The sequence below is a fragment of the Stegodyphus dumicola genome, chromosome 9, assembly GCF_044657685.1.
Source record: "Stegodyphus dumicola isolate Sdum_Otavi_A_Nest chromosome 9, ASM4465768v1".
Classification (NCBI taxonomy): domain Eukaryota; kingdom Metazoa; phylum Arthropoda; class Arachnida; order Araneae; family Eresidae; genus Stegodyphus; species Stegodyphus dumicola.
In genome coordinates this window covers 129,266,879-129,294,353 of record NC_140776.1, presented here as the reverse complement: position 1 = coordinate 129,294,353, position 27,475 = coordinate 129,266,879, and the positions used below count along the sequence as shown (strand labels likewise).

General features: G+C 34.6%; 1 protein-coding gene across 1 annotated transcript in view; it reads left to right on the top strand.

The window, feature by feature from the left end:
• Nucleotides 1–27,254, top strand: part of LOC118190864 (retinol dehydrogenase 14-like) — a 53,251-nt gene extending 25,997 nt beyond the window's left edge. Inside the window, exons 2-4 of the mRNA XM_035361651.2 lie at nucleotides 13,249–13,491; nucleotides 21,240–21,569; nucleotides 26,472–27,254. Coding sequence (XP_035217542.1) covers nucleotides 13,249–13,491; nucleotides 21,240–21,569; nucleotides 26,472–26,818 — 920 coding nt within the window. The 3' untranslated portion in view covers nucleotides 26,819–27,254. The remainder of the gene's footprint in view (nucleotides 1–13,248; nucleotides 13,492–21,239; nucleotides 21,570–26,471) is intronic.
• The last annotated feature ends 221 nt before the right edge of the window (nucleotides 27,255–27,475 follow it).

The window sequence follows — 27,475 nt, the reverse complement described above, 5'->3', positions numbered from 1 at the left end:
ATAACAAGGGTAACTATTTAAACTTAAAGTTGTAGGGTGTTTTAGGATATTTCGAAGTCGAGGAACGTCAGAAATTCGTGATGTCGTCGCCGGCATTCGAACCTCCAGACCTTCCGATTGCTGACTGAATGAACTTCTAATTACATACCATGACGGAACGCGGAAAGGAAAGAGAAAATTTTTGTTTTCTCATTCTGTTAAAGAGCACCTGGGAAGGAAAAAACGCAGTCATTTAACTCCAGGTGGTAACGAATTACCATCCACCACATTTCAGGCGGATGCCACTATAGAATCTTCTGGAGTGGGAATGGTGAGACATAATCAACCATTACCTCGCTGGGATTCGAATTCCCGACCTATCGGTCGCTTCCAGTTGCACCACGAAATTAGAGGAAAGGGAAATTTTTTATAAAATTAGTAGTAAGATCAATATTTTAGAAACTGAATCTTAAAGTTTTATTAAAATATATGGTTAGAACTTGCTACAAAACATTAAATTTCGCGTGGCCTCTTTTTTTTTCCTACTAATTTGCTTCAGTTATCAATTAAAAGATAAAAACATAAAATCAAACTGTAAAAAATTTAATGTAGCCAGCACATGACCTTCCGCCAGTTCCATATTTTAAATATCAACGAGTTTTAAGTGAAGTATCCCTTCTAGTTGATAGTTAGGAATCAAAATTTAACTTACTGTTTCAACATCTAAAACACGAATTAGCGGATTATATTTTATCTAAGTGTTATCTAAGCCGGACGGCACAATTTGACAAACCTGTCTGCCAAATTCTATCACAGTGATTCTATATTCTTCCACAGTCTGTCAATAGTTCCTAGTACTACTTCCTGTTCATCATAAACAGTCAAAATCTAGTATATTATTCTCAATCATGTACGTATTTTAAGTATAAAATTTGATATTTTAAGTATCAAATTTGATTTGACAAAAGTTCTGGATTCTATCGTAACATATTTTTTCACGAAAATCTGGTCAGAGCTTCAAGTAAAGTAATACTTCCGGTTTATCAATTTTAGCCAAAATATAATGTATTGTTTTCATTGTTATAAAGTCTTAAATAATAAAATTGGAATGTTAAGGATTCTATTTTAATATCGTTTTTCATTAAAAACTGTTGCGAAATTCACTTTTGATTGCACATTAGCAGTTATATGCTCCAAGTAAAGTAGCACTTCTAGTTGCCCAGTTTTCCCGTAAATGTAATCAACTCTTTGTATGAATGGGAAAGCTTAAATATGCAAAACAGAAAATTTTGGAAGTTTGATTTAAGAGTTATCGTGGATGAAAAAACCGGTTCAACCGGACCGACAGACATCATTGTAAAAATAGTCAAAACGTGTTATGGGGATCCTAAATCGTGATTATTCAGTTAAATTCGATGTCGAATTTTTGGACCAAAAACATTAATATCCTTACCTATGTATATAGGTTGGTTAGAGGTAAAAAGATAAGAAATAAAAAATTACAAAAACTGTGAGCATTAAGACAAATCTTCGGTCGTTTTTGAATATAGAAACCAAAATTCTCATAAAACAGCTTTATGAAATCAAACTAAATTTTAAAACAGTTTCTGTGAGCCTCTTTGATGATTCGTGAGCGCTTTTGATGTTTAGCAAGCTAATTTTTTCTCTCTATACCTGAGCCTCATTGATCTGATGAGCCATTAAGGATCCCTATCGTGGATAAAGAAAACTTCTGACATTAATGTAATTTTAGAAGATACTGATCATGCTAGACAAATACCAGCGCATTTGACCGATATGTTTTTAACCCCATTCTGCATGTTTCCTAGCCGGGCACTTGGAAGCCCGAATTTTCAACTTCGAATTTATTTTATTATCTATTTCAAATTTTGTAAAACTAACGAATTTTTTATTAACAGACTGAACGATTTCACAGCGAGTAATGGCAACACGAAAAAAAAAATATCTCCAACGCGCAAGACTGTGTATCAGAAATTCTAAAGGTATGCTCGTTTTAAATATTTTGTGATATTGCCATTAAATTTAATTTTATGGTTTAGAGCGAAGAACATGGTATTTAATAAAAAGGTAAAACGATAAAAAAATGCCCTTGGTGTAATATAAAATCTGAAAACTTTCAGATTTTTTAAAATTTTTATTTATTTATTTATTTAATTTAACGATGTCAAAATTCGAATGTCTCAAGTATTTAAAACATTTTTGCAATTGGATGTATATGTCAACGGCCCATTGTTTAGAAAATAACGGCAAACCAAATATGAGATGAAACCAAATAATTAGAATCAAAATGAAAACAAAAATGCCGACATTTATGGATATTATTATTATTATTATTATTATTATTATTTTTTATTTAAATTACTTTAAGTGAGAAAATATTGATTTATTTATTTCCTCATAGATTTAAATCGCGTCAAGGAAGCTCCTGGGGAATACAAATTAGAGTATGGGCGGGAATTTTCACTTTTGTTACAAAGCATTTTAAAAGAACTCTCCAGTTTCGGCTGCAGAAACTTCTGCTTAGTTGATGAAAATATTCTCTGAATTTTTTATTTACATCTTAGCATTTCTTCTTTATTTAAAAGTGCAACTGCACATAGTCCACTTTTTCGTCTTCTGAACTCGGTCCTAGAATAGCATCCGAGAGTCGACAGATGTATTTACGTTTGTTTACTTTTTGAAGGAAATATTGCATCTTGTTTCATGTCACGGCAACCATAACCGAAAATCTCATGCGTCAAAAGGCGGGGAAAGCGGAACAAAAATAGGAACCTTCCAGAACCTTTTCTTTTTCTATATGGAATTGCATCTACATATATATTATACAGCATGTTCGAAAAAGCTGCCGAGCGGCTTTATTTATTTTTTAAAATGCTAGCAGCTTGCTTAGCCTAAAATAGTTATTATTAGACAATAACTTGAATAAAAGAATAAATTGAATTTAAATACAAATTTAATTAATTCTTTGCGCCATTGCTGCAAGGAATGAAATTTAAATTTTAACAAACATGTAAATACGTAAAAAAGCAAATTTAAAGTTAAAATAATTAAAAAAATGTGCCAACATATTTAATTTTCGAACTAATTTACAATATCATTTAAATTCAGATAGTATAAGTAAATCAAGTGCAAAACCAAACAATGAAAATAAATTCACCAATTTAGCAAATTAAAAAACTGGGAATTTAAATGTTATTGCTAATTAATTCACTAAAATTAATTAAAATTGAACTATTGTATTAAACTATATAAATTAATTAAACTAAATTATTTAGAGAGTTTAAAATTAGAATTAATTAAAAAGAAAACAAAACTATTAGAATTTGAAAGTTGTATTTAAAATTTATAATAAAAGAGAAACAAACCAGGTAATTAGCGCTAAAGCTGCTAAGTACAAACAAAATTGTTTCAAAAGAATAAATTGAATTTAAATACAAATTTAATTAATTTTTAACAAACATGTAAATACTTAAAAAAGCAAATTTAAAGTTAAAATAATTTAAAAATGTGCAAACATATTTAATTTTCGAACTAATTTACAATATCATTTAAATTCAGATAGCAACTAGTGCCACTTTACGGGTCTAGGATAATCATTAATAATGATAGTAGAGATGAAGAACTGGTTTATTGCTTTTAAATAGGTTAGTTTCTTCAGTAAAAGGCAAATCAAATTTGAAGGGACAATTATATCATATTCTTTGCTATGGCAAAACACTGCCGTTGTGTAAGACGAAAACATTTTATTTCAGACAATAGCAACACATTTCTTTTAAATCGCTATATTGTAGATTTGAAAAATTCGAGAAACAAATATCTTACGTTTAATATATTGCTTTTATACCGCTGCGATTGTAAATCAAAATTTCATTAATTTCGCACAAAACACAAAATTAAAAAAAGGTGGGGAGGATTCAAAATACTGATTTCGAGGTGCAGATCTTCGGATGAAAGTCTAATCGCGTTCAAAATTTCCTGGCTGTTGGCGCAGCCGATTTTCTAAGTGGGAAGGAAACATTGTAGGATTTTGATAATAATTAATTTTGCATTTTTTAACTGTGAGTAATCTACGAAAATTTCATAAATTACTCGTTCTGCGAATAAAGTACAGCTTCAGTTAAACGCAACACATTGGACTTTTCATATAAAAATTTAACTAGTACAGAAAGGGTCATAAAATAGGTTAAAAAAGCTAGGTTTTTGATACCTGAAGCGGGAATTATTGTTATTGGAATATTATTGTTATACTGTAAAAGGAACTTTTCCAGCGACAAACTTGAAAATCCTTTTTGACTTCAGTTTAATTTCATTCAAGTGCAGTAGATCCCGTTTGTCCACGGCTATTTCGGTGACATTAACCGAATGATAAAGCTAATTTTTGAGAAAGTATTCGATATAAATGTAGATGCAGTTTTATTAAATTGATGGAAATATACTGCCATCATGTAAACGCATTCTTGTATATGATTATTAATAAGGAAATTAAGTTAAAAATTAATTAATAACGTTACTCAAAAATTCATTTATGAAATATTTATTTTTGAAATATAGTGGAATATCTCTTAACCGGCAGCAGTACCACCTCACCCATTACTAATAAGAGATTTTTCCGGATAATTGAATAGACATTTTTAGAACTCATTTGTTCATGTTTCGCGATGCAGCCTACGGAATTGCAGCATGCAAATTCCATTGGCCATATTTTTCGATCCACAATAAATAAATAATATCGAAAATCGTACATATTATTTGAAATTAAAACATACACATGTAATTTTATATTAAAAAAAATTAAATATTGTTTTAAAGTTATCATAGATATTATCAGATAATAAGTTACGAATTTCTTAGTATGATGACAGATAACTTTGAATCTCGTCTGCATGCTTACGAGTGTGTCGCCTGAGTTAAAGAAATTATGTACCTACAATGAAGCTTCATAACATTCATGTAGTGACGCAGATGAACACTGCTGCACAAATCTTATGAATGTCTGCAATCCTTCGTTAGCTTTCTTCCTCGTAACTTTCTGCTTTGCGTGTCCGTCTTCATCTACATACTCCCTCTCCTCCTTCTAATCTTTCTCCTTTCCTAGTGTATGTGCGAATATTTAATCGTTATCTTGAGAGAATCGTCATCCTGAGAGAGTTTGACGGGAACAGAACTAACTACAACTATTCAAGCCAGCACTGGTTCGAACCTAGGTGAGCGAGCTAGCTGTTCTCTGAACATGTAACTAAATCCAAGATGTCTGACAGCGGCGCCGCAAGTGTTTTAACACCAAGAAAATCTTCGTCATTCGACTCATTTTCTACGAAAAACAGTGACCTGAAATAATCTTTTTCACATCTTTTCAGACGAAGACCAAAGTTTTGTTACTTTGGGCGGCAGAAACATGACACAAATGTTTTCCATGTATAAGTTCTTAGATTATTAGCCCATTATATTTTTCATCTTTTAAATCTAAATTTCGGATTTAATGTTAATCTTCAGAGGTGTTGTTATTTTGATATTGCTGTTTAATTAGATGCCAGTTACAAGGAATTTCAGTGCATTTTCTAGACGTTCAACATTTTCTGGCCAGCTGCTGTATGAACTTTAGTCTCAATTTCCTCGTGAATTTATCGTCTGTTATTTTGGTTACTTATTATTTTGACGTATTTTCAAAAAAATAAATAACTAAATCTTCCATATTCATTTGATATCATCTGTTTAAGGTAAGCAGTCTTCCACATACATTTGTCTTCTTCTTCATAAAATTCTAATATATTGGGCTTGGATATGTTTGAATAATCGACTGGTGGATCTAATCTATTCCTCTGTCGCTGGAATATTTATATCAACTATCCGCCAAGTTTGAGACTATTCACCAATTTACATTAGTGGAAAGATGTTGCATTTTCTTGATCTTCCTCTGTTTCATGTGAAAGGAGCGGATGTTCATAGACGCCAGCTCTTTCGGTTTTTCATCACATCTTCCTGTAGACACCGTGTAGAGACATTAGGCTATTTGGAAGCAAGAGATTTGAAAAGTGAGCAACGCCTTGCCTTCGCCTGGAATCGAACCACGGACCTCTGGAATACGCGCCCAGTGTGCAGACTACTAATCGGTTTTTATTTGAGAGAACATCCCCCGCCCGGTTGCGTAATAGCAGACTGCACATTCATATGATCAATGTCAAAACGAATTTTGCGTAATGCGCATGCTCAGAAGAGAATTTGGCGCTATTACGACTTTGGCACAATTCTAAAAGAAGATAAATGCGGTGTATGGTTGATATTCTGTTATCTGAGCGTAAAACAGTTCAGGGTTTTAAAACTTGCTACTCAGTAAGTAAGTTGCTTCATTACTTAGAGTGTAAATATCGATTGTGAACTACACAAATTTTCGTTTAAGAAGGATTACAAAACAGGAAACATTACAAGATATACAGTGGTGGCCAAAATTGTGGACACTTTTGGAAATTTTTATGTTTCTGAACTTATAGAAAACGTTACGTTTCACAAAATGCAAACTTGTATATATCATTTTAAAGAGAATTTATTACTGAATTCAATACAAAACACAAAATTCAATTATTTGCAATACAAAAAAGTTAAACGATAATAGTTATCGATATACATTAGATAGTGATGATTGCAGTGAGTTATCAGTATCAGTACTTAGTAGGGTACCCTTAATTTTTGATTACAGCTTCACATCGGCGTTTCATTGAGCTGGCAAGAGTTTTAAGCTCTTCTTTCGTTATTACATGATGCCAGGAAATAATTATAGCCTCAATTAGTTCCCTTTTATTTGATGGGCGCTTCATTCGGACAAGAGTTTTCAAAACGGTGCCACAAATTTTCGATAGGATTGAGGTCAGGACTGTTTCCTGGCCATGACAACAATTTAATGCTCTATGTACGAAACCACTCTTTCGATATTTTGGCCGTGTGGCAAGGAGCAGAATCCTGCTGAAAAATAAACGAAGCATTGCTGGGAAAGAGCATGATGGAACGCATGATGGAAGGTAAAAGTTTTGGTTCTAGAATACTGTTAATGTATTTTCTGTCATTCAGTGTCCCATCGATGACATGAAGGCGACCAATATCATCTGCTGACATGCATGACCAAAACATAACACTAACTGGGTTCTTCACAGTTGCTTGAATGCAGTCAGGATGTAGCTCTTCTCCTATTCTACGTCTTACATATTTTCGTCCATCACTACCGAATAACGATATCTTAGTTTCATCACTACGTATAACTTGTGATCACTGATCATCTGTCCAATTAATGTGTTCCTTTGCCCACTGTAGTCTTTTTTTTTTTTTTTTTTTTTTTTTTTTGTTGTTGTTGTTGTTGTTGCTGAAAATTAAGATAAGGCTTTTTTCATGAAATTTTACCTCTCAGTCCAACATCTGTCAATCTTCTCCTGATTGTTCTTGAACTGGCAGAAACACCAGCATCATTCAGATCACTTCTGATGGCCGCTGATGACATTTTTCTATCTTGGAGACATAGTCTTTTTATTCTTTTGTCATCAATAGATGTGGTGAACCTTTTTCGGCCTTTTCCTTCTTTGTTTTTTATTGAATTTGTCTCCTGATATCGTAAACAAAACTTTCGGACTCCAGATGTAGTCACTGAACCACCCACCTGTCTTGCAATTTCACCATAGGAAAGACCACTTTCTCGTAACACAATAATATTACATCTCTGTCTAGGTGTCCAATCTACTCTTTTATTTGATGTCATTGCTTCTTGACTAAATATTAAAAAATTTTACAAGAATTTCTACTTGTAATTGCAGTGTATAAGAAACAGGTCCTTTTTATACAGAACAAAGCAAAATAATGAATTGTTTCAAGTGTAAACAAGATGTCAGCTTCTACTGGCAGTTACTAACATTTGCTTGGTTCTCAGAACAAGAACAGTGATTGGCGAGGAAAGCTAGACATTACAAACCACTTCATAACTGTGTTTTTATTTATATTAAAGTACATATAACTTTTTTTTGTATTGCAAATAATTGAATGTGTTCTGTATTGAATTCAGTAATAAATTCTCTTTAAAATGATATATTCATTTAAATTTCATTTTGAGAAACGTAACATTTTCTATAAGCATACAAAGTTCAAAAACATAAAAATTTCCAAAGTGTCCACAATTTTGGCCACCACTATGTATTTAGCTGAATATATATTGATTATATTTCTGAGGAAAAAAAGCTACTGATTATTTACTATACGTTCCATTTGTTCCACTTTAACAAATTAAGGAATAAATCCAGTTTAAATTACTGAAGTATAGTCAAAGAAATTATTATCATGGTTTTGAGCAAAATAAATCACAATGAAATGAAAAAGAAGCAACAATTAAAGCACAAACAAATTTCCGTAGTAGTGCAATTGTAAACAGTTGATAAGACCTACATGACGAACAGGCTTGTGTAAGGTTGCTTATGTTTAGTCGCCAGTATTTTCTCCCACGCCAACGGTACGACACTCAGCATGCGCAGTAAGCGAAATTCGTTAACAATGATCAACTCAATGTGCGGTTTGCCATTACGCATCCCGGTTTTTCAAATTTTAGGGTTAGCATCTATGCATGTAAATGCGTTTTACTTTCTGAGATGCGATACCAAATTATATTAAGCAATAGAAAATTAGTCCTTCTTGCTCATTTACACTTGGATTGCACTCATTTCTTCCAGAGGATTCGAGTTCTTGTTTTACAGACATATGTTTCTCTCTAGTAATTTCTTGATCATAAAATTACGTTATGGATATAATATTTGCCGGAAAGAATGTAACTATGCTATACTTGAAGAACCTTACATTGTGCGCTATGCAGTTGTTAATCTGTACGATATTCCTCAATTCCTTATTCCCTTTCTAATTATATTTCTAAAAAATTCTTCGTGTAGAAGTGGCGTGGCTAGAGGAGAGCGGAGGGTTCGATCGCCCCGGGTGGCTCATTTTCCACATTAAAAATTATATTACAAAGGTTAATCGTGTGGATCGTCTTGACGGGTGAAGAATAATGAGATAATGAATTGACATGTGTAATTAAATTGGGAAAAAAAGTAGTTTTTACCCTAGAAATATATTCAAAGAAATTAATACAAAATTTCAGTAGCTACATACTCTTATTATACGAAAGTTTTGAATGTAAAATGCGAAATTAACTAATTTATGATGATTGTGGTATTAATAAGGAAGAATTCCTCCTTAAGAGAAAATTATTTCAGAGTTTTATTTCAGTTATTGCTAGAAAAAACGAACCTGGGGCTTGGTAGGGCGGTCATTTTGGACTTTGGCAGTCTCTTCTGAAATACATTTCAAGAATAAAGTTCCCAATATTGTAACATTACAATGAACATTCCTCACAGTTGCTGTAATTGTTAGTTGTGGGAAGAGTGTCTTTAAGTAAAAATCATTTAAGAAATAGTTAAGACTTAAAAATATATATTTTTTTCAAATATTCTTTCTATATTTTGTATATAATAGTAACTGGAGCAAATCAAGTAATCAAGTAGACCTCTGCAATATCTTCCTCGATGATGTAACGGGGTAATAATAATAATTAATAAAAAGCAAAATAATATAATTTTAAAATTTTGGAATTAAAATGTAAGCATAGAGTTAATTGCTTTGACTTTTTTAAGTTATTTGCTTGAATATCGAGAGGTGCGGAAAATTTAGGTACAGCCCCGAGCGGTAAAAGCTCTTGCCAGCCCTAGCTGTGTAACTTCATACATCCAGTTCATGTAGTAAAGGTCATTACCCTTTTTACACGTCTTTAATCAATTTATAAGTGTTAAAAAAATTAAAGTAAGCACGTACTATATTGAAAACATTTCGTTTGGCGATTTAATTTTAGTTGGAAAAACACTTCAGTTAGTAGCATTTAAATTCCACTTAACGACTTGTTAATTATAGTAAACAATGAATTCTCAAGTGTTTTCCTAAATATCGTGTCCGCTCCGACAGATTGATAACAACATTCGAAAGATAACATTTATCGCGTTCATGTTACACTGTTACATTAAGTTTTATTTAGTTGGCAATAGATATTACCAGATTAATATCTAGTAATACTATTGGCAATAGATATTACTAGATTCGTCTGCAGCACAAGTGCAACAATTTACCACCCAATGATTCAGCGCACCGATATTCCGGCACGCGTAATTTCAAGAACGCTCTCTGACGGGCCTATAAGCCTGTTATTCGGAATAACAATAGAACCTCTTTATTACCCTGATCTGTATTAACTGAGCTGACAACCAGTTTAAGGAAATCATTGATGAAATGTAGTAACATTAGAAAGGCTGCAATGAATATAAATAACATTCAGGAATTCTTTTATCAATGATTGGTCTTTTGGCCTTTCCTACCGTAATAAGTCATTTAATGACCTATGTATTGTGGATGTCAGCGGGAGTGTCATAAACCAGTGGCTTCATATGCTCCCATAAAAAAGAATCAAAACTGATAGGTCCGGTGATTGAGCAGGTCATTGCAACGGACCACCACGTCCGATACACTGTTGGCCCAATCTGACGTGTAGGTGGGTACGAACGTTATGAATGAAATGCGTATTGGGACCACATTGTCTGTCTCATCGATGCAGAAATCTGCTTGTTATCTAGAAGTTGTGGCATGACTTGCTACAGAAAGATCAAGTAGCTACAATTGGTTAGACGAAACGGCAACAGGTAAGGTCTGATGAAGTGATCCTCATAATGCCGGCCCAAACATTAACCGAAAGCCGACTCTGCGCAGCACAACGTCGTGTTGCATGAGGGTTCTCTACCGACCAGAGATGGGCGTTATGTGCTTTGAATATTCCTTCCCTTGTGAAGGATGCCTCATCGGTGAACAACACATTATCAGGGAAACAGAGATCTGTAGCCCACATTTCAAGACACCATTGTGGAAAAGCAATACGAGGTACATAATTGCCAAATTGAAGTGCCTGGATACGCAGCACGCGGTACGGATGCATTTGCTTTTCTTTGAGAAACCTCCAGCTCAGGAACAGGAAACCCTGTACACTTTGCTTACTCAAACTTGGAGTCCTCTGTACCTAATGTAGCATATTCGTTACGACGTTAATGTAGCATATTCGTTACGACGTCCGGAGTCTATGCTGATTGTGCCCGATTCTGGCAGCTCTTTGAAAGGAACCTATTTCAGCTATCCTTCGGTGAAGCCTTGCAAAGAAATTATGGCGGGGTGTACGCATCATAGGATACCGTTCCGCGTACAAGCGCTTTGCGGCTCGCCCACTACAATCTGTAGCCCCAAATGCCAAATGTATATCGTCTAACTCCGCGTTCGTATAATTATTTATTCTATTATGCGTCCTTGGGCGAAATGACGATTTCCTGGAACAACTCTCGGAACTTCTGCGCAATGCCATCTACCGCGTCAGAAAAGCATTTCAGACTCTGCATTGCTATATGATTCCGAGTCGTTGGGGCACAGTCTGCCCCTCCTAGAAGTTCTGAAACATGGTGCTGAGACACCCACGATGGCTATGCATCCCCGAATAATTGGCAACATCTCAAAATTGACTATTCTAAATTTGTTCTCCCCCCAAAATTCATGTGTTCTCCCAAATTCGAGATCTTTCCACGTTACATAACAACCTAAAATTAACCAATAGCCGTTTAGTTATACTTATGCACCTACTTAGTATAAATACTGCTTTCGCAAGCAACTACGTCATTCCGTCATTCCTTTTTTTCTGACATCTGCCATGCAAACAACTCTGCGCCGCTTTTGCTTCCCTGCCTAAAATGCTTACGTCGTACTTTTAAAACCCGTGTACGTAAAAATTGTCGTATTTAACTATAATTGGATAAATGTCTACCAAAATAATTTCATATGTGTGAAAATAAAGTTTGGTGATTCGCCGAAATCAGCGTTTTCTTCCTGCATCTTGCACACAACCATCACGATTAAGCAGTAAAATACGACACACACACACAGAGGGCACCATAAAATATGGCGTATATATACATACACACACACACACACACAGAGGGCACCATATTTGCTCTTAACATATGGATACCGCTGTTTTTATTATATGCATGTATGTGGTACGTTGCATATAAGTTTATATACTTGGAAATATTGCTTTTAAAATTTAAGTTTCTTCGAACATGGTTCAATTGAAAATTTATTTCGATAATTGTTCAGTTGTATTTCCTTTGTTTTTTCTATAATTTTTATTTCTTTAACTTATAGTTTTCACCATCTTTCCCTGGCTAAAAGTATAAGACTAGTACTTTCGGTTAAATTTCATTTGCTGTTTTCTTAAACAAGTGTACCAGTCTCTTATATATTTACCAAAATGCATAAAGAAACTTACTGTGGATCACATCCTGTAATTCAAACGTGTTGACAGCTAAATGTTAAATTTTCTGAATGACATTTATTTTAAATAATTCTGATATGTTGAATTAATCAATAAATAATTTAACCTAAAAGTAAATAAGTCATGAAAATTTTCCAAGTATTGGAAGAAGACTTTTAAAGTGGGACCAAACTTGAGAATAAATGATGAAAACCTTCTTTCTTTTATTATTACAGTTCTGTTTGACACGTATAGAAAAAGTACCTATTTGTAGGTAAATGATTATAAAATTCTTTATTTCTCACTAGTTGAAACATGCTGGCATTTCGATCCTGATAATTTTTTTAGCGTTAGGTTCTTTTATCAAACAATCAATCTTCAACTGCGAAAAACATTAATCACGTTTTTAGGTTCCAAACAAATTGATTATCCTTATAGAAAAACTCCGCATGTATGTTTTGGCAGCTAATAAAAATAATAACATCTGCATTTTCAAATCTTAGGTGTGTATTACGCTGAAAATTAATTAGTTCCCTGTGATAGATTTTCTTGTTCGTTATTCATGTTCGTTTGCTAGAGATAGTTTCTGCCGGTCGTTTTAACAAAAACAGTTTTTCGAAAATTATTTGTAGTATAAATCCGTATTGTTTCCCTTCATTACTGTTTTTGTTTGAATCTCTAAATCATCGACTAACGTCTTTTATTTAATTTTTTTTTTGCAAAACCTTTCTTCGAAAATAATTTATAAAATAAGTCCGTGTACATTTTCGCTGTTTTTATTTGAATCTGTAATTTTACGGATAAGAATCCGTTATTCTGAAAAGATCCGAGAGATAGTAAAGTTCACTTTTTATTTAATTTTATTTCAGAAATACTTTTTTTGAAAATTTCAGGTGGCAGTAGTGGCCTTGGCCGTGCACTTTCAGTTGAACTTGCGAGGCGAGGAGCCCGTGTCATCGTGGCCTGCCGGACGAAGGCCCGCAGAGATTCCACTGCCTTCTTCCTTAGGAGTAAAACTGGATCTTTCAATGTCCGAAGTATGTTCATGGACCTGACCAGTCTGGACTCAGTGTATGATTTTTGCCAAGAGCTTGTGGATACTGAAGAACGGATTGATGCAGTCGTCAATAATGCCGGTAAGAGGAAGTAAAAATTTTGAACTCTCACTTTTTGTTAGATTACCTTTTTTCCCCTAATGATAAGGAAGAGCTTTAAGAATTTGCTTTTGCATTTAGTTGCTTTTACCGGTAAAAACTGTGGATCACACAGATAATACTGAGATAAAGAGCATGCATGTACTTCATTCATCATGTTCTGCTTATTCTGAATTCATATTACCCAGGATATCAAAGGGGCCTGGATTCGAATCCCGAGGAAGGCCATGGATGTAAACGTCCGTCCCTTCATAGGAGGCAAAAGTCACCATCGCTTTCTGCCCTTAGTAGTGGCCAATGTCAATCATGACTTGTGCCGGGCTTTGGAAAAAAAAAAGTTTTCTGTTTTTAAGTAGCTAATCAAGAGATTGGCTACCTATCAAATATACCGCTGGCCATTAAAATTGTTACAACATGAACATGGCAGGCAGATATCAAATTTGTACGAACTGGTAATGAAATAATGCACAAATAATGATACACAAATATATTGTGATATGCAAATAATTATCATTCAAGCGTATGCTCACAAAGCAAGTATGAGTAACGCCATCTACATTGTGTTTAAATGAGAAGATTGTACAGTGGGTTCTTCATTCCGAAATCACAATCGAACGTTTGGTTGTTTGGATTTATTCACATACAACATTTTCAACATACCAAGCACTTACATTTGAGTAGAGTTGTCTCATATGGAAGCGTTTAAGTTAGAGGCTCAACAGTTGTCCCGCTTTGACCGAGACTGTTCTATTTTGATGATGTGGTCCCTGTGCCCCGGTCAGTTTGTCATATGTCCCCGTTATTTGATAAAATTTTAAAATGACAGAATGTATAGAAGTAAAAAATAGTGCAACACCTCGGGTATAATAGCTATTTGGCAACTAAAAAAAAATATCCCCTATGTTACACTTATTGCTGCCGATTTAAATGTTTTGTATCAAGTACTTTAAATATTGTCTTTATTAAGGTACTATATTGAAGTACTTTCAATGTTTTCTGTCTGTTTTCTTTTCTAAATTTATAGCATGTGGCCTAGTAAATTTTTGTTTTCTCATCCAGACATCTTTTCACAGAATTTAGAATAGCATGTAAGTCTATGAGATACAGACCTTTTTATTTCATTTTTTCGATATTCTATTTCATTTAGAATTGGCAACACTAGAACTTGAATGATCTTGAAAGATCATTGTTGCGTATAATCATTTGTTGAGATCAAATTGCAAATAGGCATTTGCGATTAATGTTGTATTGTACATTAAATTAATTTTGTCTCCAAAGTACCAGAAAGAAATTGCACACTTGTAGATGAATTAAAAACGGATTATCTGTTTTTGAAAAACGTCTGTGATTGTACTGGCCAAGTGAAATGTGAAATGTAATTTAAAATGTGTGAAACAGAAGGCAACTCTAGTTAGGAGCAGTAGGAACTTACTTAAATATGCTGGCATATTCTAAAAGTACCAATTTAAGTGAAAGAAAATTTTTAATAGCATTTAAAAGAGCAACTTTGCATTTCATTCGAAGTTCTGGTGCAGTTTAGACTAGCCGGAACAAAATATATAGCTGTCATTATTAATGCCATTTAGTGTTACTTCAGCAGGTTTGAAAAGACTTAAATAAAACAAATTTTTGACACTATGAGTAAAATTTTTAGGAAGGAAATTAAAGCTGTACCAATTTTGCTATATTTCATATCAAATTGTGGCGTAAAAGTTAAACTTTTAGACATTCCATCAGTTCGCAGTGAAATTATAAAAATACTTAAAACAATATTTACAGTAGATGGAAGAAGAAAACAAGGATAAAATTAGTGGTCAAAATTTATACTTCCACATTCATACGGCTCGAATCACTCAACAAAAGGATTCTAGTGTTAAGATTTGTAGATGTAAAGTGTAAAAATCTCCTTAAGCATGGCAATACCCACTTTTTTAATTACTTCTAGCTACTGTCAGAATATTCGGAATCTATGAAGGACTGAAATCGTATTTTCATTTACAAGAACATTGATGATAAAACATTTTTTACTTCCTTGTACGAAGTAAAAGTTGTATTGTAATCGCGAAAAATTTCGGTTATTAGATTTCAACGGAAATATCTATTTTGACTATTTTTTTGCATGACTTCTGCAAGTACGTGCATAATATAAGATCTTTATTCCAAAACTAGTTATAAAATGGATTTTTTCGTGACGTCTTGTATATGTATGTATAACGTATGTATCTTGCACAATTCAAAACCGATTAGCCATAAAACCTTTAAAATTTGTATATGAAACGAGTGGGAGCCAGGTGGCGCTTTTATTTGGGAGCGGCAAAATTTCGCAATAAAATAATAACAATACTTTGTAATCTGAACTAAAAATTTGAACCATTTCTTTTTCATATTTTTGTCGCATCTACAATTTGGATTGATTAAAATGAGGACGGAACTAGGGAATTCCCCTTTCTTTAAATGAGTGCAGTCATCTGGCTTAGCGATTGGCAACATAGTCTGTATTAACCAGTTGTTTTGCTATAATTCCCCGCGTTTTATTTTACGCTCGGATAGTTCACAACGAATAATTAGCGGAAATTAATTCTTTAAAGAATAAAGTTCACGATTTTCTAATAAAAACCTTCAACGTCAGTCTTCCAGTTCACATTGACTCAATTGACCTGCTACAATTCATAATTTTCTTTTCAAGTAGGTGTTGCGATTGTTAAATTATTGAACTTTGTCGAAAAATTGTACTTAAACTATATGTCTAAATCTGCATATTAAATCTGCATGTTCAAATCGAGGTATACATACAACATGTGAGAATTACAATTTTTTGTTTACCTGCTTGTTGGAACCATACGGTCAATTTCATAAAAATCTTTATAGTAATTAGATTAGGATATAATGGTAATTCAATGTACTTTACCATACCGTCAATTTTATAAAAATCTTTATACTTATTGTAATTAGATTAGGATATAATGGTAATTCAGTGTATAGTATACCTGAGAAATAAACATTATAATCTGACTTTTATTCACAATTACACATCCATTTATTTAATAAAAAGAACGCAATTTAAACCCTTAAATTCGTTAATAGTTACGTAATTTACATATCGGTAATTTTGGAAACCCTAGTTTGTAGTGTAAATATAATCATTGATGGGCAATCAAGATTAATTATTCGTTTATTTCCACTTAGAAGAGCAGCGAAGTTCGCATGCTCAAATCCATGCTGTGCCACCGTATGGGACTAGTATTGCATTTTCCACAAATATTAGTGTAGAATTTTAAAATGTTGGAATTAGTTTATCTTTAAAAATAAACATATAGTTTCAGTTTATTCCCTACATGTCGTTTTGCTCTTTTTTTCAATTTTTTAACTAATGAAACTCGAGGAACACTCCAGGCGGAAAAATCTCTATCTACGCAACTGATACCGATATACAAGAACAGCCCTGTTTAAGGCTTTACAGGTTAAAAACGAACGGTTAGCGATCAAATAATCTTCAAGGCCATTTGTTCACACGTGTGTGTTTCTTTTGCAAAGGGCGTTTGCGGTTTCAATCCAACCTACTCATAACAGAAACAATCCCACGCTTCGAAGCCAACTTTTCTGTCTGCTTCATTTATGGATGAGGTCTTTCTCCTTTAAGAAGAGATAGGGGGAGAAGAAGGAAGAAGAGTAAGATTCTTAAAAAGGAAAAAGTTATGAAATTGGTCTAGTTTTTGTGTTCAAACATTACAGCTCTGAAGTTCCTTTTACTCTTTCAAATATTTGCCAAAAATCGGAGAGTAAGAAACTTTCGAAAAAGGGAAAAGTGGTATAAGAGTGAAAGGAATTAAGTTATTAATGTTAGAATGATTAAAAATTGTTTAAGGGAGCAATGTTCAGGGTTCTGAAATCCGTTGGCCGGGCTGTACTTTTATTTTCCATTGCAACAACCATATCAGAAGCAAGCTAAGACTCTATAATAAAACTAAATCTAAACTGACTGCATCTAATCCTATGTTGTTACGAATTTTGAACATATATGGATAATTTTGGTGAAATTTTATGTGAAATTGTATCCTTCTGCATAGCGTAACAGGAAAATCTAGAGAAAGGATGCTCTGCTGGAAAAATAATAAGACAAGCTATTTAAAAATGGCCAAGCTGGCAACGGGTTGGTAACATTTTGATCCGGTCGCTGTCTCACCGCAATATGTATTGCAACTGATTTCATATGCGGCTGTAACCGTATCTGGCCTCATATGTCTTCTAGCAATTTCGGGAAGTAAGTTCGGGCATTTCTCGGCTGCCGGGTGAAAACTATATAAGGCTGGAGAGAGCATCTGCTCTCGGCTGTTGTTATAAATTGTGAGGTGAGCGTGAGCTTGGTAAACTGAGATATGGTACTGTCTCTTGAGATGCGCTTTGCATTGCGTCGTATTTAACATTCTTAGTAGTTTTAATTCTAACTACTGATTGTACGCTGTGATACTGTGAACACATGAACGAGTATTTATATGGAAATTTCGAGAACTTTGAAGTCTTTTTTTTTGATAAAATAAATTTCATCAACTTATCATCAGACCTCTGTGCATTCTATTTATTATTGTACGTGTATGCTCGCAACAATATTTAGTGACTCAGTGATAAATATACTTCAAGAAATACCCAATCCAGTTTTAAAATGAATTAATAGAAATGACTCAAACGAGTAATCTAATCTAATATCTAGAGTTCAAGGCTGCCTCAAAAATGCAAATCAAAAGAATGTTCCTATTTACCGTTGCTACTTATAATTTATGTAAAACGTATAAGGTATTTCTCCCGCTTTTCTAGCGTGCCTTCGTGGTATAGTGGTTCTGCACGCTGGGCCGGTATTCCAGAGGTCCGTGGCTTGATTCCCGGCGAAGGCGTTTGCTAATTTTTCAATTCTCCTGGTTCCAAAAAAATACCTGATGGCTCTACAAACGAATGTGCATGTATTCTTTCTTGCGTGGTAGCGAAAAGTGCCTAATCGGATCGGAATGTTTTGACTCCCGTTGGGGCGGTTGTTCCGTATCATTAGGGGAATGGAAGTGGGCTAATTTTGACGTAATATTCTGACGTCCGTGTTTCGAGCCCATCCAAGAAAATGCTTCTCCTCAGCGCCAGCTTAACGTCCACTTTATCCTGCGAAAAAAAGGCGTCTTGCTCTTTTTATCAGTGAAACTAGGTGTCTTACTTTGAGGTTGAATTTCGGTTTATTCCATTTTAAGTAAATCTGCAAATGGTTTTGAGATTTTCCGCACTTGAAAATTAGTTTTTTTCAAACTCTCTTTCCAATAAATGGTTTAAATCAATTAGGAAAACGTTTGACTCAGTAAACGGTACACGAATTGGTTCAAACACATCAACGCATTGAATTATAGCACCGGCTCAATTTTAATAAAAAGCACCCAGATAGAACAGATTCGAGAATCTCCCATCCTTCTTGTCTTACCACCATATCACTCGAGGAGGACTCTCGGCTCCTCAGTATCTAGTTTTAAATGTGCCTTTGCGGCACAGACACTACTTACAGACATTCATGCCTTCTTCGGGATTCTAACACGGACCCAACGATATGGCGATCAGCATCGCTAACCGCTGTACCAATCAGAGGGGCAGTAATATGCCAGAAATCACCAATACTTTGTACTTCAAATTATATCAAATTTACTGAGGTGTACAGAGGCAGATTTAGGAGGTTGTACAAGTCACAAACTCATTCATTAATTAAAATAAATATGCAATAAGCATATCTTAAGTCTTAAGATGAGGATTTTCACTTCATGCTTAAATGATAAAAAGTACACCTGGGCAAGACATTCTCACGCAATCCCAAAACAGCTGGAACTCCGACTCCAGGGTAATACGAACCTTTATATTCGTCCCAAAAGTTTCCACTTTCCTCATCACATGGTTCTTTTGTCACATGGCCATGGCAATTTTATGACGTGTCTCAAGTGTTTTGGCCTGACTAGTGTGACTGCGGCCAAACAGGAAACTCGGACCACTAGTCCATTACCAACAACGGATCGAGACACGGTTCAAGAAATCATCCCTACAAAATTGGCCAGGTTGAAAAACATGCCAGTTTCCAGAAAATTGCGCCAAACATTGATCAACTGCAATTAAAACACAGCTAACACATCTTAATGGGAGTAGCTAATCAATTTGCATCCTGTTGACTCAGCATTTTTCCACAGAAGCTGGTCGCACATTTTTTAGGCGATTCTGCTTTGCCAGGAAAGGCAGTCGTCTGCTTGGACTTTGTTTCACTACAACTGTATTTTTGAAAGTACAAATTATAATCTGCTATATGATAGTTTTGTTTCATGCAGCATCAAGCTTTTAAAGAAGCGGTGTATGGAAGGCTATGCTTGTGCTCATTCGAAAGAAAATTATTAATTTCTGGTTACTAAAAACTACAGCAAAAGCCATGGAGTTTCGATATCTAAAGCTACGATAGGTAAAATTATCAACAAAATGAAAGGAAACAAACGTCAAACTTTGGCTTCAAGTGGAAAAATTGTTCTAAATATGTATTCAAGGAAAAAACGGATTTTTTCGAATGTTGTAAATGTAAGATCTTTAATCTTAAAGAAAATTCGTTAAGGACAGTTGCAGAATCATTAAACTGTCCAGTGTCAACTGCAAACAAAATGATGCCATTAATGCTAATCTGAATCTTGAAAAACGCGAAGAAACAATGTGTATCGTCTTTCTGCACGACTTATCGCCGAACACTGAACGTGCTGCAAAATCTTTAGGGGAAAGGGAATTTTTTAGGGATTTGCTATCATCAAAGAGGAGAAAAAATCTTAAAACATCAAAGAATTTAAAAAGTTTTTCAAAGGGATTTATGATTGTTCCTGATGGAAAATTAAAAATAAAGAGACTGGAGAAAAATTTTCATATCAACTGAGCATAATACCAGCAACATATTTTACTCCCACATTTCAAATGTGAAATACCATCTCGTTAGACACAGTGCCATCGATTGGTAGAACTGCATCAAGACAAAGCAAGCAGCCATACGTCAAAATCCACTGTTAATTTTCTGGAAAAAAATGGAACAAGAAACGAGCGTGAAGGCGCCTGACTCATATCCCTCCTAAATTTCCAATTGTATACCCACGGAGTTTTGTGATTTTGCACTAATAAAAAGTGGATTGTCCAAACATCAACCTACAACCTTTCTTGGACTTCGGAAAGCTGTTCATGAGATAAAATATAGTACATTTGGATACCAAAAGGGGTTTTAATTTTATAGAAATTACAGTGCAAAAGGATAGTGAAAAATAAGGGTTATCAAATAGAACATTTAAAACACATAACTTTTAGGTAAAATATTTCTGTAAATACAATGAAAATCGTTTAAAAAACACGAACAGCCTCTGTATATATGTTAAGTTAAATATCGATGTATACAAATTATATGTATTTGTATCAAAATTATACGTTAAATATCAATGTGCAAATTATTATACATTTAGGATCATATCTCTTTGGCCACAGGGCTAGATAGAAGTTCTTTCTTATCAAACTGTTTCTTTTGACTCAGAAAAAATGCTATCCAAATTAATGCTTAAAAATAACGAATAGACCCTGGGTAATGTTCTTTGTAGTTTTCTCATAATATAAAATTTTGTTTGATCATTTCTATATTGCATATTTTTTTTAAAATTTTGTTTTTGACTGAATGACGTCATGTTTCATTGAAATTTCCACAGCTACTCTTTGTCCACAAGGCAAGACATCTGACAACTTGGACTTGATGCTTGGTGTCAATTACGTGGGACACTTTCTCTTGACAAACCTACTTTGCGAGAAGATGTTGAAGCACGGAACGTCTAGCTGTCCGGCACGCATCGTTAACGTAGTCTGTGGCAGTTTTCGTTCCGGTCATATCGTCCGCATGGATGAGCTAGAAGGGAAAACGGAAGGAAGTTATGACATGAGAAAGATTTACCGAAGCAGCAAACTGGGTCTGCACTTGTTCACCAAAGAACTCGCGAATAAGTACATCGAAGAAGGAATTATTGCCTTTTCTGCTGACCCAGGTTAGTATAATTAAAGAAGAGTTTCCATCTAATACGAGCTAATACATCTTGCCAGTTTATACATTCATAACCGAATAAATATAACAAGGAGAGTACTCCATGCGGGTATCAGATTTGTTTTCCCTTACGCCCAAATATGTACATATTGTGGCGTGCGTACGGCTTCGTCACGTATTGATTGCACACAGAACGACGATAACTTGATAAAATTTGTCTATTTTATCGACAAAAGAAACACTTTACAGTTCTTGTCACAGAACAGAATCAAACTAATAAGAACCTTAAACACAACGCAATGCAAAAGACGAAGCTCTCACGGATACCTTAGTGCTTCGAATTCAGCTCTAAACTAACAACTGAGAGCAGATGCTGTCTCCGGTGTTACATAGTTTTCATCCAGTTGCCGAGAAATCTGTAGTAAATTCCATTTCTCGGAATTACTCCAAGGTATATACGGTTAAAGTTACATCTAAGGCCGGATATGGTTACAGTTGTAGATCTAGGTCTATTCATTCAGAATACCAATTTCAGTTATCCATGGACCGGACCAAAATGTCGATAACTCTGGCGCTTTCTCGCCAAAAAAATAGTCCACAAAATCGTTCCCAGCTTGGCGAAATCTTGCCTATTTAGCGAAATAGCCATAGCCATTTATTCAGTATTTAAAGACTTTCCCCTGTACTTTTACTTTTCCGGCAAAGCTACAATTTCACTAAAAGTATATGTACATGCGTACAAAATTCGTAATAATATTTATTGTAAATCACAAGAAAGAGTTTTATTTTTTATTTACCTTGTTGCATTAAAAAGAAATGGTACAAAAGATAACCGGAAAATTCTGGAAACCTACAGGTATAAAAATAAATAATGCAGTCTGTAGTTAGACTGCAGACTGAGATTTGCTTTATTATTTTTTCCTTCTACACCTTTAACAGCCTGCTTGTTGTTCTTGGCAGTAAATATTTCTGACATGAGAAGTATGGTTTTTACAGACATACCTCAATAATTTGTACCTCTTTCCGGATATCACTTTTGATATTTTCGAGAAAAGCTATGTTATCTGAAACAGTTGCTTTTTGATAAAACTTTGATACATATTGATTTAGTAAAATAAAAGTGTTTTCACTTTTTGAGTGGCCATTCAATGAAAATGAAAGTATGGAAAAACATCATAATTGTTTTTTCTTCTTGGATAAAGGCCAAATACGACTGAAGTAAATATCAACTCTGATAATGCAGAGTATACTAAAATATATGTTTAAAAAAGAGGCTTTAAAGGTATTTCACAGAAATTTCGTAGTATAGTTTTCAATACGTGAATATACAATGTAATGAAAATTACTGTACAGTATCATCTAATACTTTTTAATTCTTCTTGCAACAGATATTGGGAAACGGCCCCAAAGACCTGACAGAATACACTTCCACATATTATTTCGACTATGTGTAGCGTAGTGTAGTATTATATTGAATACACAACTATCTCATCAGTATCAGTGTTCTCACTTGGTAAGTATTCCCGTCTGAAAGATCTGAAATAATATTTAAAAACAAAGAAAATCAAGCAGGATTAGATACTTTGTGCGTTATAGCTAGAATTATCTATTCGTTATCCCAATCATTTTGAAATTGTTCAGAATTTAAATAATAGTCATAGCTGCAACATAAATACGAGCCAGTTTCTCTTAGAACGTCACTCACAAAGGCATTCCTCCGCTTAAGCATATAGCCGATGGGAGTTATATACCGTACCTAATTAACCTACGTAGTGGTATTGGCTCTGCCTCCAGCAAATGTCCTCAAGGAACAGCGTCGATGGCGGTACTACTAGCCGTTTCCCCAACCACGAGGTGGACCTCAGACCTCAGAAGCGTCATCCGCTGTGAACAGCTTGATTTGTAATAAATCTGTAATGTAGGCTACACACCTGTGGGATAGGGATTGACGCATATTTGCGAAGACACCAAGTATTTCATCGCTGGCAGCGACGGCGATCCTGGCGACTAGATCCATATTGGTTTCAGTGGGGCACTCGAAGATCAGGCTTTTCATATCTTTTCATATGGACCCACAGGAAAAAGTCCAAATACAAGAGATCCAGTGAATTTGGTGGCCAAGCTATGGGACCACCTCCACCAATTAATCGCCCTGGAAATTTCGTGGCTCGTATAACAGGAATCCTCTCTGGAATCCACGGTAGAAAATGCTATTGGGATACTAAAATACTAAGTTGTTAAATACTGGATTTCTACTACACTGTGGCAGTACTTCCCAATAGCTTGAAAGAACTCCCGAAGGATTCTATGACGAAGCTCGCTGCCTTAGGCAAAATCCTACTTGTAAAGTTTTGCCTACTTGTTCAGATTCACCCTGTATACCCACATTTACATACTAAATGTTATATTAGAAAAGATAATTATAAATTCAACATCCATTTCATTCAAATAATTGAGTTTTATTTAATATATTTAAGCAACTAAAGACTATTTTAAAAATAATCAAAATGTATTAACAATGAAACCACACAGAAACAATCTTAATAACCTAAAAAGAATAATTTTTATTAATAAACATTTATATGTAAACATACAAATAACAATAAATTCAAGATGTGCTGTTTTCTTTTTCATCTGTAACACTTCATCCCATTATTTATTTTTTTTAATTAGCTCTATTAAGGTAGATTTCAATTAAAATTGTCAGAATACCACTGTAGCATAATTTTGCTGCCCTTAGCAAGGTAGTCCTACCTGACCAATGAATCAGGTTTTGTTTTTTTAAAGTTTTTAAAGCTATTTCTGATTCAGCAGTAAAATTTTAAAATATCACATCTGTCTATACTTTTCAGTCTATAATTTTCTAGTTGTAATTAAAGTTTTCCGCCAAAATACTTTCTTAATACAGTTAGAGAAAAAAAAAAAAAAAAAAAAACATGAAAGCAGTATCTTTAGTGGGGGTAGTAATCACCACCCAAATCTATGATTTTCTGCCAACGTTTTGATAGTTTTTCAAAGCCTTCGGTTCAGAAACTTGGTGGCCAGGAGTACAAAAACAGATCAACCTCATTTCGGGCGTCCTCTGCAGAATGAAAGACAGCAGCAGCAAGATATAGCTGCAGGTGTGAAAACCGGTAGAAGTCCGAAGGAGCGATATCGGGGCTATATGGTGGGTATAGCAAAAGATCCCATTAGAGTCCGTACAGCGTCCAGCCGATGAATGCAGACACATGTGGTCTTGCATTATCTTGATGGAGGATAACTCCTTTTTGCACCGGAACTCAGTTCGATATTTTTCCTTGATAACAGCGTAAACACGGACTAGCATCTCGCTCTACACCTTACTGTCGAGGGTTTTACCTTTTTCTTTGTGGATAATCGCATGGCAACTCCATGATCTTCTTGTTAGTCAAATTACGCTTTGCGATGCTGAAGGGCGCAGACCCTCTTTTCGGGCGTGTTGTTGAAAGTAAATCCATATTTCATTACAAGTGACTGTACGGTCCAGAATTTTATCCTTGCGTTAATATTCGAGCAGATTAGTGCAGGCCCGGAACACGTCTGTCCTTATCTGCTTGAGTACCCAGCGATAGAACTTGTATGTCAGCCGCCTAACCGGTATAATGGTTAGCGTTGCTGACTGCCGTGCCGAAGGGTCCGGGTTTGAATTCCGGAGAAGACTCGGATGTTTGTACATATTTAGTGTTCGTTCCGCATAAGGGCAGTCTAAATATGCGGCTAGCCGAAAGTCCTCCCGAGAGATTGGTGTAGGCAAAGAGGGGTGGGAAACCCTCGGACCACTTTACTTTTAAAACAGAATAACCCGCTTGCTGCCTGTCGGTGTGTGTATGTGTGTATTTAATTATGGCAAAGCACATTAGGGCTATCTGCCTAAGGGGAGGGATGCCTTCGTGGAGGACTTTCTAAGGGAAACTGGCTCGTATACACGTTACACATGGGGAAAACCACGAAAACGCCCATGCAGCCAGCCCGTTCGCGGGATTCGAACCTCGGACCGAACTACCAGTGTTCAGCGACTTTACCGCTCGGCCGCTGGTGGGCTTGCTGCCTGTCGGTGTTGTTCACTGTCCGTGTTTGCTTCCTTTTGTGCAGAGGCACTGGAACTTTGTCTTTGTTGGTATCATATTTGACTCTCTTCTTGAGATGGGGGTGGAAGTTGCAACTCTTTTCTGTGCTGATTTCAGCATTACTACTTTATGGATGTCTTCCCGATTCCTGGAAAAAAAAGTTTTAACACTAGAAAATCAGATCTTTCATAGCATGATTTTACTTGATCAGTATTAGCCACAGACTGTTGCCCATTTTTATCCTTTCGATAACGAAAGGGCCATCAAACTTGTTATCAAATTTCTCCATCTTATTCTCAGGGGCGGAAGATAATGAATGCTTCCTCTTCCAACACTTTCTGGCATATAGTGTAATCCGCCTGCATTCTGTATTTACCGTGATACAACTTTTGCTTTTCCCTTGCGATATTCGAACAAATAAGTTTTTAAATATATTTGTAATTAGTAATTATTTGTGTACTATTATCAAAACCGCCTCAAGCTTTTATTATTCGTCATATTCAATTATGGATGGAATTTTGTAAAGAAAATTGTTCTCCTGTTTCATAAAACTCTATGATAAAATAATTTTCTTTTTAGATTCTATTATATCGTATCCATTTTTAAAAAAAGATTATTCTATAAGAAACTTCTTTTTTTCTGAGCTTACATAAATGAAGTGCCTTATTATAACAGGAACTCGTTTACATAAATTATTCTATCTACAAAAGAATACTGATGCACGGGACAGATCATCATTACTTGTTTCACTGATATTTAATAATGCTACATACCAACTCTTTTCTAATAAGAATAATAATCTGTTTTAAATTAATTAGGTTATGTGAATACTGGCCTGTATCGGCATCTAGAAGGACCTTTTGGCAAACTGAACCAAACTTGTGCCAAGGCCCTCTACCGTACCACCGAAGAAGGAATCCAAACCATCCTTCACTGTTTGTCATCAAGAGATGTTCTCAAGGATTCAGGAAGGCTGTTCAAAGACTGTCGCTCTCATGATGTGCGAAATTCTGAGTGGACAGAAAAGAACATCAAAGAATTCTGGGACAGAACTTCTGAGTTGATCCTCTCTAAAGGTATTAAATTACAGTTGGGTGCTGCAGATGATGAAGAGGAGGATGAAAAAGCAGACAATAGTGCAGAAATTTCAGAACACCAGGAATGAACAGCTGATAATCCATTTCCGGATTATGTAATGAAGGTGTGAGCATGATTATAAATCTCAAATAATGCCATCAAAATTTAGTTAACATGTTTGTGAATTGCAACCTTTTTTTACATGCAAGAAATGTGAGAATTTTTTTTCTTTGAATGGGAAATTTTTTTAAAGTTAAATTATATACAAAGCCAAAAACAATGTTTTTTCTTATTTTAAATATGCAGATTTGGATTTAGAGCAATATTTATTATTTTTAATTATGCAATGCTCTTTTGTGAATGTCTATGCTCTAACTTTTCTTCACGTTTTCTACTTGTTGTAAGATGCACTGTAAAATACGAACAAACAAATCAATTTTCAGCTTCAGCTATATAATGGAAAAGGTTTTAAATTGTAATAACTTTGTTCAGTAGAAAATAAATATTTGCATTTTGTAAACAGAGTTACTACCACATATATTTCAGCACATGTTCTAAAGCATATACTTTCACTCTGATATGCATCCTTAAAAATTATTTGAATCAAGACTTCTCAGAACTATAAACCATATTTTTTAGAACACCACTATCTAATGTACACAACACATTTATAGAGTATTGAGTTACAATCAGTTAGTTTGTAACACTGTAGTGATCTCGAACAGCAAATATAACAGTTGCAAAT